Source organism: Phyllostomus discolor, chromosome 11, assembly GCF_004126475.2.
Source record: "Phyllostomus discolor isolate MPI-MPIP mPhyDis1 chromosome 11, mPhyDis1.pri.v3, whole genome shotgun sequence".
In the NCBI taxonomy this organism is placed as follows: domain Eukaryota; kingdom Metazoa; phylum Chordata; class Mammalia; order Chiroptera; family Phyllostomidae; genus Phyllostomus; species Phyllostomus discolor.
In genome coordinates this window covers 54,222,276-54,241,420 of record NC_040913.2, presented here as the reverse complement: position 1 = coordinate 54,241,420, position 19,145 = coordinate 54,222,276, and the positions used below count along the sequence as shown (strand labels likewise).

Below are 19,145 nucleotides of genomic sequence, written 5' to 3'. Positions count from 1 at the left end.
TGCAGGCATGAAGGAGCAATTAGGGGTTGCTAGGTCAGCAAAGCTTCAAGGAGAAGGTGACATATATCTCACTCAACTCAGGTACAGCATGACATAATTGGGGTTTGGAACCTGCCAGAATCTAGGAACCCACTGTGCTCTTCTATATATGGAATTACTCAAAATCTATTTAATTTGTGCATTTATGTTTATTGTGCATTTATGTTTTAAGAGGCAATATATTGGAAAATGAAAGACCATCAGCTAGAGTTCCAGGCAGACCTTCATTACACTGGCTCTCACATTATAGTAGTTGCTTTACACATTTTTCCCTATGGCTTTTTCTTCAGGGGACCATTGGGGGATTTGTAGATTGATTCTCAGGAGGCTTTGAAAATCCTGTGCAGAAAAACATGTTAGATTAGTACTAAATAAAAAGCATTTCTTATTTACTTAGAGATGGTCAAACAACAGAATTACATATCAAAGAAGTTTTAGCTACTTGTTTGATCAAAAGGAAAATGAAAAAAATGTTTAAATATTATACTTTAAAACTCATGAATAAACAAAAATACAAAAGGAGAGGGAAACTTCACTGAGGTTCAAACTTTTGCCATTAAAATGAACAGAAAATACAGGGTCCTGACTTCCAGCCAAGATGGAGGCATAGGTAGACACACTCTGCCTCCTCAACATAACCAAAGGAAGGACAACAAATTTAAAAACAAAAACAATCAAAACTGACAGAAAATCAAACTGTATGGAAGTCCAACAACCAAGGAGTTAAAGAAAAAAACATTCATCCAGGCTGGTAGGAGGGGCAGAGACAGGCAGTTCAGGTGGAGAGGATTAGCATCAAGGTGGCAGCTGGCGAACTGGGCAGTCCCAAATTCACGTGCAGATAAACAGGGAGGAACAACTCAGGTGCAAGACAGACCTCACAACCCAGGGTTCCACTACAGGGAAATAAGGCCTCAAAGCCTCTGACTGAAAACACCTTGGGGGTTGAGTCAGCAGTGGGAGAAACATCCAGCCTCAGGAGAGTTCATTGGAGAGACCCACAGGATCCTAGAATGTACATAAGCCCACCCACATGGGAATCAGCACCAAAAGAGCCCAATTTGATTGTGGGTAGTGGGGAAAGTGATGAAAGCCAGCAGAGAGTGGAGAAAGCAGCACTGTTTCATCTTGGACCCCTCCCCCACATACAGCACCACCTCACAGCAACCTGGATTGCCCTGCCTTGGTGAACACCTAAGGCTCCATTCTTTACTGCATAACAGGCATGCTGAGACAAAAAAAAAAAAAGGCTCAAATGAAAGAACAGATCAAAGCTCCAGGAAAAAATACAACTAAGTGATGAAGAGATAGCCAACCTATCAGACGCACAGTTCAAAACACTGGTAATCAGGATGCTCACAGAATTGGTTGAATATGGTCACAAATTAGATGAAAAAATGAAGACTATGAAAAGTGAAATAAAGGAAAATGCACAGGGAGCCAACAGTGATGTGAAAGAAACCAGGAATCAGATCAACAGTTTGGAGCAGAAGGAAGAAAGAAACATTCAACCAGAACAGAATAGAGAAACGAGAATTTAAAAAAAAAGAGAAGAGGCTTAGGAATGACAGGACACCTTTAAGCACTGCAACATCTGAATCATAGGGGTGCCAGAAGGAAAAAAGGAAGAGCAAGAAATTGAAAACTTATTTGAACAAATGAACTTCCGGCCAAGATGGAGGCATAGGTGGACGCACTGTACCTCCACACAAAACCAAGATTGGAACAACAACAATTTAGAGGTAGAATAACACCCAGAACTGACAGAAAATTTAGCTGAATGGAAGTCAGCTGAAAGCCAAGAAGTTGAAATAGGCCGGTTCATCCAGACCGGTAGGAGGGGCGGAAACGAGCAGCTGGGTGTGGGGCATGGAGTGGAGAACAGGGAGAGTTGGGCGCCTAAGGCAACCGGGAGCGCATAAGGTATCTGGGGCATGCAAGATTGCAGTGGGTGGACCCTGAGCACGCAAGCCGCAGCTGGCAGACCCAGTGAGGCAGCGATTGTTGAGCAGGGCAGACCGCGCGCAACCCAGGATCCCAGGGAAGGGACTGAGGTCCCACGGAGATCAGAGCTACCGCCATTGTTCCCTCTCGACCCCGCCCTCACATACAATGACACAATCTACTGGGGTGTCCAGCCCTGGTGAACACCTAAGGCTCCACCCCTCACTGTAAGAGGAGGAACCAGACCAAAAAAAACAAAAAAGGGAGAGAGAGAGCGAGAGAGAGATGGCTCAAACAGGAGAACAAATCAGTGCCCCAGAATTCATCCTTTTGAGCGACCAAGATATAACTAACCTATCAGATGCACAGATCAAAACACTGGTGACCAGGAAGCTCACAGAATTGGCTGATTTTGGTCGCAAATTAGATGAACAAATGCAGGTTACCATAAAAGAAATGAAGGAAAATGCACAGGGAACCAATAACGATGGGAAGGAAACTGGGATTGAAAACAATAGAGTGGACCAGAAGGAAGAAAGAAACGGTCAAACAGGAAAGAATGAAGAACAACAATTCAAAAAAAAATGAGGAGAAGCTTAGGAACCTCCAGGACATCTTTAAATGTTCCAACATCCGAATTATAGGGGTACCAGAAGGGGAAGAGAAAGAGCAACAGATTGAAAATGTATTTGAACAAATAATAAAGGAGAACTTCCCCATTCTGGCAAAGGAAATAGACTTCCAGGAAGTCCAGGAAGCTCAGAGAGTCCCAAAGAAGTTGGACCCAAGAAGAAACACACCAAGGCACATCATAATTACATTAGCCAAGGTAAAAATGAAGGAGAGAATCCTGGAAGCAGCAAGAGATAAGGGGACAGTCACCTACAAAGGAGTTCCCATCAGACTGTCAGCTGATTTCTCAAAAGAGACCTTACAGGCAAGAAGGGGCTGGAAACAAGTATTCCAAGTCATGAAAGGCAAGGACCTATATCCCAGATTACCCTATCCAGCAAAGCTTTCATTTAGAATGGAAGGGCAGATAAAGTGCTTCTCAGATAAGGTCAAGTTAAAGAAGTTCATCATCACCAAGCCCTTATCTTATGAAATGTTAAAGGGACTGATCTAAGAAAGAAGATAAAAAAAAACCCATGTATAGTAAAAGGACAGCAAACTCACAATTATTAACAACTGCACCTAAAGCAAAACCAAAAGAAACTAAGCAAACAACTAGAACAGGAACAGAACCACAGAAATGGAGGTCACATGGAGGGTTGGCAACAGGGGAGTGAGAGGAGGAGAGAGGGGGAAAAGGTACAGAGAATAAGTAGCATAGATTGTAGGTAGAAAATAGACAGGGGGAGGGTAAGAATAGTATGAGAAATGTAGAAGCTAAAGAACTTATAAGTATGACACATGGACATGAACTGAAGGGAGGAAGTGGGTGGGAGAGGGTGTACAGGGTGGAGGGGAGTGAAGGGGGGAAATGGGACAACTGTAATAGCATAATCAATAAAATATATTTAAAAACATAAATAATAAAGGAGAATTTCCCTCATCTGGCAAAGGAAATAGACTTTCAGGAAGTCCAGGAAGCTCAGAGAGTTCCAAAGAAGTTGGACCCAAGGAGGAACCCACCAAGGCACATCATAATTACATTACCCAAGATCAAAGATAAGGAGAGAATCTTAAAAGCAGCAAGAGAAAAGGAGTTACCTACGAAGGAGTTCCCATAAAGCTATCAGCTGATTTCTGAAAAGAAATCTTATAGGCAAGAAGGGGCTGGAAAGAAGTATTCCAGGTCATGAAAGGCAAGGACCTACATCCCAGATTCCTCTATCTAGAAAAGTTATCATTTAGAACGCGAGGGCAGATAAAGTGCTTCCCACATAAGGTCAAGTTCAAGGAGTTTATCATCACCCAGCCCTTATTATATGAAATGTTAAAAGGACTTATCTAAGAAAAAGAAGATAAAAACATGTATAGTAAAATGACAGCAAACTCACAATTATTAACAATCACACCTAAAACAAAAACAAACTAAGCAAACAACTAGAACAAGAATAGAATCACAGAAATGGAGATCACATGGAGGGTAATCAGCAGGGAAGTGGGAAGGGGAAGTGGGAAGGGGAAATGGGGGGAAAGGTACAGAGAATAAGTAGTGTAAATGATAGGTAGAAAATATACAGAGGACGGTTAAGAATAATATAGGAATGTAGACGTCAAAGAGCTTATATATATAACCCATGGACATAAACTAAAGGTGGGGGGTAATTCAGGTGGAAGGTGGTGTGCAGGGAGGAGGGGAATAAAGGAGGAGGGGAATGGGACAACTGTAATAGCATAATCAATAAAATATACTTAAAAAATAAAATGAACAGAAAATATAAACAAACATCACCATGAACTAAATTCAAGGGGCTCCATTAATAAAATAAGGAATATTGTTAATTACTAGTATTACAGAGTTTTTCAGGACTTGACAACTGGGATCTGGATAGCCAAATAAGTTAAAACAGCATGACCTCCAATGTATATTATTTGAGTAAGAAACTGGTTTAGGGGTATATTTTCCCCTAGATGTATTCATCTCCCCCTTTGAAAGTTGTTACACATGTAAGGTTAGTGAATTAAAAACTCATTAATCCCCTGTTAAAATGGCTGCAGGTGGAAATGTAGCATTTCGTTGTCTCAATTCAAATATTTTAAAAACAAGATTAATTTTTTTATAAGTTGTGAATCTATGTGTTATTTTATGTGAAAGAAAGTGTCATATTGTGTATATTTTTGATTTTGGAGATCCTGTCACATAATTTTTTGTAACTCCAGATCCTGACTTAAAATAATAGATTTTAAAATGAGTGCTAGTGATTTTCAGGCATTTATCCAAATATTTCCTCATATTTCTAAAATACATAAAAAAGCCCTGGCTGGTATAGCTCAGTGGACTGAGCACAGGCCTGTGAATCAAAAGGTCACTGGTTCAATTCCCAGTCAGGACACATGCTTGGGTTGTGGGCCAGGTCCCCAGTAGTGGGTGTGTGCGAGGTATCCACACATTCATGTTTTTCTCCCTCTCTTTCTCCTTTCCTTCCCCTCTCTCTATAAATAAATAAATAAAATCTTTAAAAAAATAAAATGCATAGAAAAGTGATATGCCTGCTTTCTTAAAGGATTTCCAAGGGATTATACCATTCAAGTAAAGTGATTCTGAATGAGTCTGGTTGTCAGTTTCATTAAAAAGAAAGTAGCTCATCTTGGTACAAATATCCATCAGTGAGGCTCTAACACTGTGACACTGACAGTGGTGCTTGCTTGGGAAGAGTACCCAGAGGAGGGGAAGTGAGGAAGCTTTCCAACTACAGCTGGAGATATTCTAAGAATTATTTATTTATTTTAGAGTTAGTGGTGGCAGGGTTTTTTTTTAAAGGCTTCTTTGTGGGCTTGCAACTTTTCTTGAGTGGGCCCTGAGTTAGTGACAGTTGTTGACATTTTGTTGAAGTCATTCATGTAATATTCTGAATCATAAATTAATTCTAAGTGAATGACACTCTTCTGGTTTACCAAAATTATGTAATTGTAAATAGTAAAATGATGTGATCTAAGCAACAGGTAATGAAACTGATGCTGATGACCTGTCACAGAACATGAGGACTTCTGTTTGCAGGAGAGGGCTTGGAAGCTCACACTATTTTGGTGTACTTCTGTTAGCCAAGGGTCATAGGAATTTGCCTTCCATGTTTGTTATGTCTGAGTTTGAATTGGTTATACATGGGTTCTGTGGAAAATTTTAATGTCTTTCTTTGTTGAGAAGAATCTTTGCATAAAAGTGCTTTTGGAGAATATTTGCAATGAAGTTGGCAATCATTTAGGGAACTGGTATAGAGATTCTTCTAGACACATAGACAAGGGAAAGCTACTAGAGGAAAGGGGGAAAATGCATAGAATTGGCAAAACAAATAGCGCAGCCCTGGCTGATATGGCTCAGTGGATTGAGTGCCAGCCTGGGAATGGAAAGGTCACCAGTTCCATTCCCTGTTAGGGCATACACCTGGGTTGTGGGCCAGGTCTCCAGTTGGGGGCATGCAAGTGGCAGCCAATTGATGTTTCTCCTGCACATCGATGTTTCTTTCCCTCTCTTTCTCCTTCCCTCCCCTCTCTCTGAAAATAAATAAATAAAATCTTTTTTAAAAATGGAATAACTCAGGAAATGGGGAAATGAGTTGATCTCATTAGTCTTGCATCCAACAAGGCAAACCCCAAGGTTGTGGTGCCAGGAAGGAAGGGGAGACAACCACACCACTTTCTTTCCTGGTAAAGTACATGAAGTGCAGATCATATCATAAGTGGCCAACTCAGTTCCACACTTCTCTCTGGAGAATTAAGACACTGGAGATAAGGGAAGAGATGCAGAGAGAAAGGTGGTAAATGGGATAAAAGTGAAAAGCCTACTGCAGTGCTTCCAACCTTTCCTCCATTGTGGTACACAGAAAAATAATATTTTTATAGCAACTGGGGAGCTCTTGGCAGAAGACGACCAGCTTGGAAGCTCCAGCCTTTCCTGGCCCTATTCAGCCACCCAAGAGCTGAGGAGATCAGAGGCTCAGGCACACACCTGTAACCCATTGATTCATATGGATTGGGGAAACTCTGGTCTAGTGAACATCATGAATACACAGTGACAAGATGGAAGTCATGGAGCCCTTTGCACCTGATGAAAGTTATGGACCCTTTCCCCAGAAAGACCATTATATATACACACATAGAATTTTGCTCATAATTTCAAGGGGTTCCTGGAAATGCTCAAGTCTATTTCAGGACCTCTGGAGTAAGAACTCTTGCTTTACATAATTAATCAAGGAAATAGTGTTGATGAGAAAATGAAGATAGCATCATATGGATAAATTCAGCAAATCAGATAAAAAACCTTTCTAGCCCTGCCTGGTGTGGCTCACTAGATTGAGTGCTGGCTTGTGAACTGAAAGGTCACCAGTTCAATTCCCAGTCAGGGCACATGCCTGGGTTGTGGGCCAGGTCCCACGCTGGGGGCATTTGAGAGGCAACAGATCAATGTATCTCTCACACATTAATGTTTCCGTCTTTCTCTTCCCTCTCCCCTCCCCTCTCTCTAAAAATAAATAAATAAAATCTTTTAAAAAACCCATCTAACAAAAGGTAGAATTTTAGACTCTTAGTGTTTTAAAAGACCTTTCTATAAAGCCCTGGCTTTGGAAATGGTTCAAAGGCTGGGAACACCAAGCAGAAACTATCCAGGCCACGTAATTAGATTCAAACAACTGAGCACATTGCGGTGGCTGAGCAGATTGCTTAGCTTCACATTGTCTAATTTTTAAAGATATTAGTGTTAACTTGCTCAGGATGATTAATTAATAAATGGTCAGTTAGTTCAGTTTCACAATTTAATTTCTGAATCCTTTTCTTTCAAACATTTTTCAAATGGAATCTTCTTTAATTTCCTCAGTATGCATAGTGGAATTCGGAGGGTGTTATGGGATGCCCTTGCATGGACTCCCAAATTTGACAGGGGCTGTTGGGCATTTTGCCCCCAGGGTTTGCTACTTAGTTCATAGTCATTTATTCTGATTGACTTAGCTTCGCTTGCCCAAATAAGCACATGTGTACTCTCAAAACACCTACAGTGCTACGATGATAGGTACTCAAAACAAGACATGTATGGCTAAATGCCTTAACAATTATTTCTGAAACAAAATAGAAACTAGATCTGAAAAGACTAAATGGCGAGTAAGGGATGGAGCATCATCAGTGTTACCTTAAATAGTGTATGACTTCTGTTAGCTTAATCTCAGGTCTCACATCACATGAAAGTTTTGTCTTTGCAAAATACAGCCTGGAGGGAAATTTTGCCAGTGTTGTGCTCTGGTGAGTTAATATGCATTTAAACAGTTTTGTAACAGATTATTTACCAACGGGAACAGAATGCCTTGGCAAGTGATGCCTTTGAGAGAGCTGTTCTGTTGTACTAGCTTATTACATGTTTCAAAATAATTTCCAAATACCTCCTAATTCTTGTAGGTTCTCTCAAACTCTTCCCTCTACTGGTGGAAGAAAAGAATTGACAAGTAGGTGCGATTATGTTGCCCTCTGGTGTTGGCAACCCAAAAGAAAATGCTAGAACTCAGAAAGGGGATAAGAAGTAGAAGTAGAAAAGAAGACACTTCATACCAGCATATGGAGAGATGGAGAGGGAAAGGGAGTGGAGAGGGAAGAAGGGAGATGAGCCTGGCATCCTATACTCATTGGGTCCTCTTCTCATTTGTGAATGCTGGGATTCCAACTCCCCATCTGGCTGAGGAGGAGAGTGACACCACCAGGGCTATCTGCCTGATAAACCTGGAGCTTCTGTGATTTGTGATGGGGAAGAGTAGTTTCATGATGGAGAGATAGGGTTGGCCCTTCTCTTTGGGAAACCAATTGGCAAGAGTGATGGCCAATCATCAGCACTGCAGATTTCAATCTGAGGGCCCACCTCTTCCTCAAAATGGACACTGAGATTTCCATTGCTTTTAGGAACATCTACTAGTACCCCCACATGGGGGTAGGGTCTTACTGTCTAGCTCTTCAGTATATGCCTGGGCATGAAGGAGAAAAGAAAGCTAGTAAAATAATTTTCAAAGATAGCTAATTCATAAATTTGTAAATAATTGTAATTTATTTAATAATTATGCAGTTGAAACAGAAGTAGGCATAATAGTAGTTTCCCCAAACTCTATTATATAGGCAAGGCAATACATTTGGGGGTTGGGTAGGAACCCCACTAGGTACTTCCTGTTTGTAAACCTAGGTATTTTCCCCAGAGGTGAGACCAGCTTTGGTTAATGCAAATGAATACCTAAGGTTAGCTATTTAAACAAAGCTGTGAAAGGACACTCTGAGCCCTATGTAGTGTGTGGGATCCCACCCATTTTATCTAGGTGCCTTTCACGTGGTCTATGCCTTTGAACTTCAGGTCTTTGAGTACCCATCCACCTTGACCCACTTCCTCTGCATTTGCTCACTCAGAGGAAATGGCTGAGTTTATTCTATTCTGGCACTGGCTTTGCCTATAACCTTTGTGCTCTTTTCTAGAAAAAGATTTGGCGAGATACAATGTATTCAGACTAGGTTGTTCCTTAAGAAATTGTTTTGTTTTGGCTTCTTTATTTGTCAAAATATTAGTTATACCACTATGGATCAAACATTTTGCTAAATCTTTCTCCTCCCCATCCTTCCCCATCTTTCTTTGTAAGTCAAAGCTATTTTGTATTACCCAAGCAACAAAACAATTTACAAAATGAAAGGGAGGAACTATCTATTCTAGTGGTTAGAAGGCAATAAACAATATTTATGTGTGCCTGGCTGATGTTGACTGTCAGAGAGTGTTCACTTGTAAACCGAAAGCTGGGGAAAATGAAAGATGAAAAGCCAGGCTTTGGGGTTCTAATTTTGAGTATATGTCTTCTTAGGAAAAAATTTTCTTTTTGTTTCAGATTCTGCATTTGTCAACTACAGTTATTAACTGGGACCCCTCTATCAGTAATGTGTAGAATTGTAGTTGATTTTCATAAGGCTGATTCTCAGAATTGGGGCTTGGAGATTGGTAGTCAGGGAGAGAGAGGCTAGGAGTGGTCGTGTAAACTCTTAAAAGGCAAAGCTGCCAGTTCTTGAGGCAGGAGCCTGGGCAGGTGGCTCTTGAAATGTGAACTCTTCCTAGGCCTCATCTTTTCTTTTATCTTCCTTTCTCTTTCAAATAATAATGCCCTGGTGAAGAAAAATATTTTTTAAATTAAAAAATAGCACACAATTATATATGCTTGTCTCATTCTCCTGCTGGTGTCCTCCACCTCGCCGAGCCCTAACTGCTGTCCAGTGTTGGGTGTGCAGGAGATTTAGGGCTGTGGGGGTTGCATCATAAACCCTCTTGCACCCTGGCCGATGAATCAGTAGTAAGCTTTGCTCTGTAATATTTGTAAGAAAAATACAATGTTTGCACAATAAAGCTCTCCAGATTTTTAAGCTGTGGGAGTGAAGCCAGTTTACAATCAATGATAACAGGTTTCCCTCGTTGCCATTACCACAAATAGTATCTTATTTCAGCAAAATGGTGGCAGCCAGCAGGAGGTCTAACAATGCAGATTTTAAGCAGAAAATTTAATTTTATATACAATTCACAGTTGCTCATGGTGAGAAATGTTTCTCACCACATGAACTTTCAGGACTCAGCTCTGAGCAAAAGGAATTTCAATTTATGTAACGCCTTTCTCAGCAAACAATGCCCCTAAGCACTTCCTAGTAATATATGGCTTAAAATTACACAGGATATTTATTTGGAGCAATTAAAGGAAGCGGCTGCATTCCACACAAATCTGTTTTTAATGCAGACATTATATTGGCCAAGAATTGAATGCACAGTCTTTCTCCCCCAGAGCATGGCTGCACTGTGCTCTCTCTACCCAGATTTGCTCCCTTGTAAGGCAACTTTCTGGACTCATTTTGTTTCCCAGTTGACTTGCATACTCTGGGAAGAGAAGCCTACTGTGGCAATGTTGACAGAGACTTCACATGAAAGGCTCTGGGTCTGGAGGAGTGGACTAGCAGGCTGGGCCCAGAAAGAGTGGTGGGTTCATGGAGGAAAAGAGGGCCACGGGCCATACCATGGATAATTGATTAGCCAGCCCTTGGCTAATTTGCTGTACTTGAGACTGGGCTGGGTCCAAAGGGTACAAGACTGCTTTCCCTGGTTGGGGGAAGTAGGACATGCTCCTCTGTGTGATGGTAGTTATATATCACACACATTTTTGGTAAGAGCAGGTCAAGTAGCGTCGGAGGGAGGAGGCTGAGTGATAGGGGGAAGACAGTCAGAGATAGAAGGAGAGTCAGAGGGGCAGACTAAGGCAGGGGGAAAAGGCCAAGGCTAAGCTTCTCAGGGGAAAACCTTCTTACTTAAAGAGTGGACAAGAACACTTATCTGAGATGTCCACACTGAGGTCTAGTTTGGAGGAGGTAATGAGAGTGGCTCTAGAGAAAGAGGTAAGTCAGCCCTGAATTAAGAGGAGCTGGAGAAGGCAGACAGGAGGGTCCTATCCATTGGGTCTCACCTCTGGTCCTTGCCAGAAGGCACCTCTTCACTTATGGGAGTAAAGCACTTTTCTCAATGCCCCTTCCCATCATTTCCCAATAGGGTCTGTGGTGGAGTCCCAGCGTACACCTTGGGATCCCCTCACTCCCCAACCCTCACCCTTCCCACCCCTGCTGGTCTTCACCTCTTCCCAGGTGTTCAAGTTCATGTGACGAATTCATCGACAGTTAATGTTGAGTGGGGAGCAACAGTGACAAACAGGAGTAACCTTGCGCTGTTTTGTGTTACACCAGGACCCTGGGGGTAAAGTTATGAAGCGCTGTGTCTGGCTGGTGGGAAAGAGAGCTGCACTTAGGAATGATGGCATCTACCATTTATTGAGAGCCTACTCCAGTGGGGTCCAATTATGACATCACATTTAATCTGCCACAATCAGAAAGGGAGGTCCTGTTTACCTAGAAGGAATTGGAGGCTAAGAGAGTGTTAAGTAACTTGCATAGCTGAGGTCCCAAGGTCAGCTAGTGGCCATGGACCCTCAAGGGAGGGCAAAGTAAAAGCCACCACACTATGTTCTGTCAGGAGTGAGGGCTGGTAGGGCGTTTTGGGAGCTGGACTTCAGTCATGGGAGAAAGGCAGTGACACAGTGGCTCTGGCTGCAGGGGGCTGGGAAAAACAACTCTGAGGTCCAGAAGGTAAGGTTTAGGCCAGAGACACCAACAGGCTCTGGTTAGCAGTCACTGCCTAGGGCCCTGTTTACAAAGTAATTCTGAGTCTTAATTTAGATTCAGTTAGAAATGATACTGAAGATGATTAGCAATCTATCCTCAACCAGGGAGGAAAACTAGCAGTTGATAGAATGAATTTGCAATCCTCTTTTAGGTGGTTTTGAGAATTTGTTTCTTCTGGCCAGTCACTCATTATGCCACACAAACAGATAGGAATATAACCTTTCCTCCCTTATTAACTAACCTGAGTCCACAGCTTTGGATTTGCATTTAGTTACAAGTCCTATCAGGGAATAAGAATCAGGCATGCACAAACAGAAAGCCAAACAGAGAGTTCTTTTTTTAAAATATATTTTATTGATTATGCTATTACTGTTGTCTGATTTCTCTCCTTCACTCCCCTCCACCCTGAACACCCTCTCCCACCCACATTCCCCCCTTTAGTTCATGTCCATGGGTCACAAGTTCTTTAGCTTCTACATTTCCCATACTATTCTTGCCCCCCCAACGTCTATTTTCTACATACCATCTATGCTACTTATTCTCCATACCTTTCCCCCCTCTCTCCTTCTCCCTCTCCCTTGTTGCTAACCCTCCATGTGATCTCCATTTTTGTGGTTCTGTTCCTGTTCTAGTTGCTTGCTTAGTTTCTTTTGGTTTTGTTTTAGGTGTGGTTGTTAATAATTATGAGTTTGCTGCCATTTTACTATACATGGGGGCTTTTTTTATCTTCTTTTTCTTAGATAAGTCCCTTTAACATTTCATAAAATAAGGGCTTGGTGATGATGAATTCCTTTAACTTGACCTTATCTGAGAAGCACTTTATCTGCCCTTCCATTCTAAATGAGAGCTTTGCTGGATAGAGCAATCTTGGATGTAGGTTCTTGCCTCTTATGACTTGGAATACTTGTTTCCAGCCCCTTCTTGCCTGTAAGGTCTCTTTTGAGAAATCAGCTGACAGTCTGATGGGAACTCCTTTGTAGGTAACTGTCTCCTTATCTCCTGCTGCTTCTAGAATTCTCTCCTTCATTTTTACCTTGGCTAATGTAATTATGATGTGCCTTGGTGTGTTCCTCCTTGGGTCCAACTTCTTTGGGACTCTCTGAGCTTCCTGGATTTCCTGGAAGTCTATTTCCTTTGCCAGAATGGGGAAGTTCTCCTTTATTATTTGTTCAAATACGTTTTCTGTTGCTCTTTCTCTTCTCCTCCTGGTACCCCAATAATTTGGATGTTGAAACATTTAAAGGTATCCTGGAGGTTCCTAAGTATCTCCCAATTTTTTGAATTCTTATTTGTTCATTCTTTTCTGTGTGATTGTGTCTTTCTTCCTTCTGGTCCACTCCATTGATGTGAGACCCAGCTTTCTTTCCATCATTATTCGTTCCCTGTGTATTTTTCTTCATTTCACTTATCGTAGCCTGCATTTGTTCATCTAATTTGCGACCAAAATCAACCAATTCTGTGATCACCAGTGTTTTGAACTGTACATCTGATAGATTGGCTATCTCTTGGTCGCTTAAAAGGATGGTTCTGGGGCTTTTAGTTGGTCTTCTGTTTGAGCCATCTCTCTCTTTTTGTTTGGTCTGGTTGCACCTGTTATGATGAGGGGCGGAGCCTTAGGTGTTCACCAGGGCTGGGCACCCCAATCGCTGGGTTGTGATGTTATATGTGGGGGCGGGGGTCGAGAGGGAACAATGGTGCTTGCTCTGTTTTCCTTGGGACCTCAGTCCCTTCTGCTGCTTGCCCCAAGCAAACTGGTCCCCTCTGGTGCCAATTCCTGTGTGGGTGGGCTTGTGCACACTGTGGGATCCTCCAAGAACCTCTCCTGTGAGGCTGGGTGTCTCTCCGTGTGCCTCAACTCCCACAGGTGTCCTTAATCAGTGTCCCGAGGCTCTGTCTCCCAGTGCTGGGATCCTGGGTTGTGCGCAGTGCTTTGCTTCACAATCTCCACCTCACTGGGACTGCCAGTTGCCGCCCCTCGGCCAGGGTCTGCCAGCTGCCGATTTCACAATCAGGATCCACCCACTGCGGTCTTGCACGCCTCAGATACCTTACATGCCCCTGGATGCCTTATGCACAAGTCCCAATGCTCCCTGCTATCCGCGCTGTGCCCGGCACCCGGCTGCCCGACTCTGCCCTTCCTACCGGTCTGGATGAATGGGTCAATTTCAACTTCTTGGTTGCCTGACTTCCATTCAGATCAATTTTCTGTCAGTTCTGGTTGTTATTCTGTTTCTAAATTGTTGTCATCCCTATCTTGGGTGTTCGAGGAGGTACAGTGTGTCCATCTATGCCTCCATCTTGGGTGGAAGTCTGAGAGTTCTTTTTTTTTTTTTTTAAGATTTTATTTATTATTTTTATTTTATTTTTAGAGAGGGAAGGGAAGGAGGGAGGGAGAGAGAGAGAGAGAGAGAGAGGGAGAGAGAGAGAGAGAGAGAGAGAGAGAGAGAGAGAGAGAGAGAGAGAGACATCAATGTGCGGTTGCTGGGGGTTATGGCCTGCAACCCAGGAATGTACCCTGGCTGGGAATCGAACCTGGGACACTGAGAGTTCTTAATGATAGTTTAAAATTCAGAGAACAAAGGAAAGATTTCTTTATTTCATGTATATTTATATTTGGTACTTAGTACAGGTTTGGTACTATCCTGAGTGTATTAGAAGATATTAACTCATTCACTCTTCATAAAAACCCTATGAGATAGGTCCTAGTTTTATATGCATATTTATAAGTGGGACAATGAAACTCAGAGAGGCAAAGCAACTTGCCCAAGGTCACACAGCTTTGTGAACTCGAGCAATCTGATGCTAATGTCCACATGATTGAATCAGTGTGAGCTGCCTCTCTATCATATACATAGTTCTGTTTTGCTTTCCATGTGCATTCTATGCTTCATGTTTGTTTCCCAGGCCAGACTGTGAACTTTGAAGGGAGGGATTATGTTTTACCTTGACACATGAGAAGAGCTGAAACATGAATACTGATTATTAGTGGTATGATTTTAGGAATCAGTTGCATTTGCATTGGAGTCATTTTTCTATTTGTGTGTCTGGCTCTGCCACTAGAGCGAACTTCTAGGAGTGGGAGTGAATTATATATTTCTGTATCCTCAGCATCTAACATAAACATAGAGGAGAACATCTGTCATTTGTTCATTAATTCATTAACTGACTCATTTAACAAAAATTTATTAAGGATGAGTATCATGCTAGATGCCAGAAATGAACAAAGTAGATAAAGTTCCTGTCCCTGTGGTTGAATTCCAATCTCACAAAAATAGATATAGAAAAATGATGTTGACATTCTTTAAATTTCATTCATATCTATTTTACAAAAAATATTGAATACCAGATTATTAATTCCCTCCTTGCCATACTGTGTGATGAAATAAAGTTGCAATTCCTGTGTACTTACCAAGGACATTGGTTGCCCATATTAGTGAAATCAAATACTTAAAGTTAAGAGAAAGCCCTTTTGATACAAAATTGATGGAAGAGTTATTAGGCTCTGACAACACAACATAGGGCTGCTCCATCCCCTTTTGTTGTATGAAAAGCTTCAAGCATTATTAAGTGATGACAGATAGTATACTGGGTTTCTGGTATTTCTTTGAAGGCTTGCCTGTAGCATGCTGCTTGGAAGCAGGAATGAGTCCACAAAAGGCCAGGGAGCCACCCTCCTCAAAACCACTCTTCACACCACCTCCAGGTGTGTAAACAGAGCAGAAGGGCCCCTCTGCCCTGGAAGAAGGAATTTTGAGATCTGACACCTGGAGTAGAGTATTTTGCATGATCTTTCTCTACCACAGAGGCAGTATCTCCAAAATTCCCTCAACTGTTTTTCTGATTCTCTAAGGCTGCTAATTGCATCAGAAATCCCTCCTTAAAGAGAAGGAAAAGGCTTTTTTCATGAACGCACTGGGTGTGGGTGGCAGAGTGCGATTGGAACTTAGGTCACTTTCTTGTGAATCCTGGGTGCATTCCACTACCCAGTACAGCTGTGCTTGTCCCCACAGTGTGGAAAAGGGCCCACAGTGCCCATGTCAGAATGAGGCCTTTGGCAGCCTGTGCCTCTCCTGGCAGCAGGATGTTTGAGCTCATATAAAAACTACCTGCTGGGGCCCCTCTCTTTAGGGTCTTTTTGGTGTAATTAATCCTATATAATGATCAGAAGCAGGGTTTCAACAGATTTTTATTTGTAATTAGCTCTACCCTGACTTATAAATATTTGACATTTATTTATTTTTACAGAGATAGGAAGGAAATGAGGAACAGAAGGAGAGAAACATGTATCAGTTGCCTCTTGTATGTGCCCTGACCAGGGATTGAAACCACAACCCAGGCATGTGCCCTGACTGGGAATCAAACTGGTGATCATTCACTGCAGGATGATGCCCAACCAGCTGAGCCACACCTGTCAGGGATGACACATACTTAATGAAACATTTGGAAATACAAAAATGTAAAAGGAAAAAAACCCCTAAAAATCACCCATAGTCTTGTCATCCAAATGCAGTAATAGCTATCTTTTTGACATATTTTCTTCTGATGTTGTTACTCCTTTTTAACATGGTTGTAGTCACATTGTAATAATAGCAGCAGCTAACAGTTGTTGAGGGCCTACTATGTGACAGGTACTATTGTTTATATGTATTAACTCATTAATTCTCATAACAACCCTATGAGGTAGGTAATATTATTACCCCATTTCACAGATAACAAAACTGAGATATAGGGAGGCTAGTACCTTACCCAAGGTTACTCAAGAAATAAGGCGGTCTAGCTCCAGACTCTACATGTGCAGCTTGCTATCTGTTTTTGAATTTATCTTTATATTAAATGCATTTTCATATTTTCTTCAGAAATGTAAGCTTTAATGGATGCCTCAATGTTCCATCAAGTAAATTTCCCATGGTTTACTAAACCTACCTCTCTAATTTAAATGATGCAATTGTTGCCCAGCCTGGTGTGGCTCAGTGGCTTGAGTGCTGGTCTGCCAACTTAAAGGTTGCTGGTTCAATTCCTGGTCAGGGCACGTGCCTTGGTTGCAGGGCCAGGTCCCTGGTTGGGAGTGTGTGAGAAGCAACTGATTGATGTAGATCAATGTATTTCTCACACATTGCTGCTTCTCTCTCTCTTCCTCCCTCCCTCCCTCCCTCTCTCTAAAAGTAAATAAGTAAAATCTTTAAAAATAAATGATGCAGTTGCCAATTAAGTAGTATTTTGAATGAGTATTTTGAATGAAGCTCTCTATATTTAGGGTCACAGAATTTCCTTAGGATAAATTCCTAGATTTAGATTTAAAAGGTACAAGAAAATGACAATAAGTCTGTTGATACACATTGCCAAATATGTTTTAAGAGGATTGTACCTGACCACACTGCTGCAGGCTCTTGGAGGTTTTGACTTCAAAAACGATTAATAAATTTAATACATTTAATGATTAACAAAAAACTTATATTACTATTTTCAGCAGTTCTTCTTGCCAGCAAATTTTTATTAAGATGGTATTTATTTATTTTTAGAGAGAGGGGAAAGGAGAGAGAGAAGGAGAGAAACATCAACGTGTGGTGCATCTGCTACTGGGGACTTGGCTCCAACACAGGCATGTGCCCTGACTGGGAATTGAACCAGCAACTCTTTGGTTCATAGGTCGGCACTCAATCCACTGAGCCACACTAGCCAGTGCATTGCCATTAAATTTTTTTTAAAGATTTTTAAAAAGATTTTATTTATTTATTTTTAGAGAGGGAAGAGAGGGAGAAAAAGAGAGTGAGAGAAACATCAATGTGTGGTTGCTGTGGGCCGTGACCTGCAACCCAGGCATGTGCCCTGACTGGGAATCGAACCTGCAATGCTTTGGTTTGTAGTTGCCATTAAACATTTTATTTTTTGATTTTAGAGAGAGAAAGGGAGAGAGAGAAACATTGATTTTTTTGTTTCACTTATTTATGCATTCATTGGTTGATTCTTCTTTTAAATTTTATGTATTTATTTATTTTTTATTTATTTATTTTCCTCACTCAAAGATATGTTTATTGATTTTAGAGAGAGGGAGGGGTGGGGGAGAGAAACATCTATGTGAGAGAGAAATATCAATTAACTGCCTTCATACGTGCCCCAACTTGGGATTGAGCCCACAACCTTTTGGGTGTACAGCAACCTGGCCAAGACTCATTAGTTGGTTCTTGTATGTGCCCTCAGGGATCGAACCCATAACCAAGGTGTATGGGGACAATGCTCTAACCAACTGAGCTACTCATCCAGGGCAAAAATTTTAAACTTTTTGTCAACATTCTTTTTTTTATGGCTGCATAAGAATCTACCTCTAGGATACTTTTAGATTCCTTTCTTTTTGATTCTTTGTTTCATTTCAGACCTGGAGCTAGATTCTTGATTAATATGCATGTTTGTTGTAAGGATAATAAAGAATAATTAGAACAGAGTTGGGGAAAGGGGAGAGCCAGAATAAGAAAGCCCTCAATTGCCCATCCTGCTTTCACTTCCTGTGGAACTACTGGAACTTGGGGCACCTTCAGAGTTACCCTCTTATCCCATCACTAACACAGTGACATCACTTATCACAGGCACATAATAGAAGCTTAATAAACATCTGCTGGAGGAGTGAATGAGTAAATGTATTCTGTATAGATCTGCCATATGGTAACCTACCACCTGATAGTAACTTTATAGCTTTAATCATTGCATCTCAGTCCCTAGATTAAAAAAAAAAGTTTGCATCTTTGATCCTAGGTCCAGGCCTTATTAGGATCCTAGAGTAGTGGCTAACCAGAGATCTTTTTGCCCAAGGCAAATAATTGAGATCAAAGCTTCCTGGATCTCTCAGGGGAGGTCCTGGCCTGAGAGGACCAGGTCCTCAAGTCAAAAGGACTGGAGTTTTCTTTTTCCAATGGTGACCTGCAAGCATGTCATTCTTTATGGGGAGAGTGGAGAGGGAGGCAGACTTAGGGGCAGCAGAAAACTTGAGGAAGGTGCTGTTTTGCTATTCTTAGTGGATGTAGGGTGAGGGTAAGTGTTTGCAAAGATGGCTCAGGGGCCTGCTGAGCCACCAGTGAATTTCTTACTAGAAGGAACCCTTGCTCATCATCATGGCCTCTCTGGTACTCTTGAAGCAGTCAGAAATCATGGCTAAGGTCACTCCTGTCTTCCTGAGACCCTGGGACTCACTCGGATGAGTTGTTATTTGACTGACATCCATTTGCCTCCATTATTTAAAAATTAAATTTATTGCTCTGGCTGGTGTAGCTCAGTGGATTGAGCATGGGCCTGCAGACCAAAGGATCACTGGTTTGATTCCCAGTCTGGGCATATGCCCCAGTTGC

At 41.7% G+C, this 19,145-nt stretch overlaps 1 protein-coding gene across 1 annotated transcript in view; it reads right to left on the bottom strand.

Annotated features, from left to right (window-relative positions):
* Window positions 1-216: 216 nt before the first annotated feature.
* CLYBL (citramalyl-CoA lyase) overlaps window positions 217-19,145 on the bottom strand; it is a 338,666-nt gene continuing 319,737 nt past the window's right edge. The window contains exon 8 of the mRNA XM_036011412.1: window positions 217-378. Within this exon, the coding sequence (XP_035867305.1) occupies window positions 298-378 (81 nt within the window). The 3' untranslated portion in view covers window positions 217-297. The remainder of the gene's footprint in view (window positions 379-19,145) is intronic.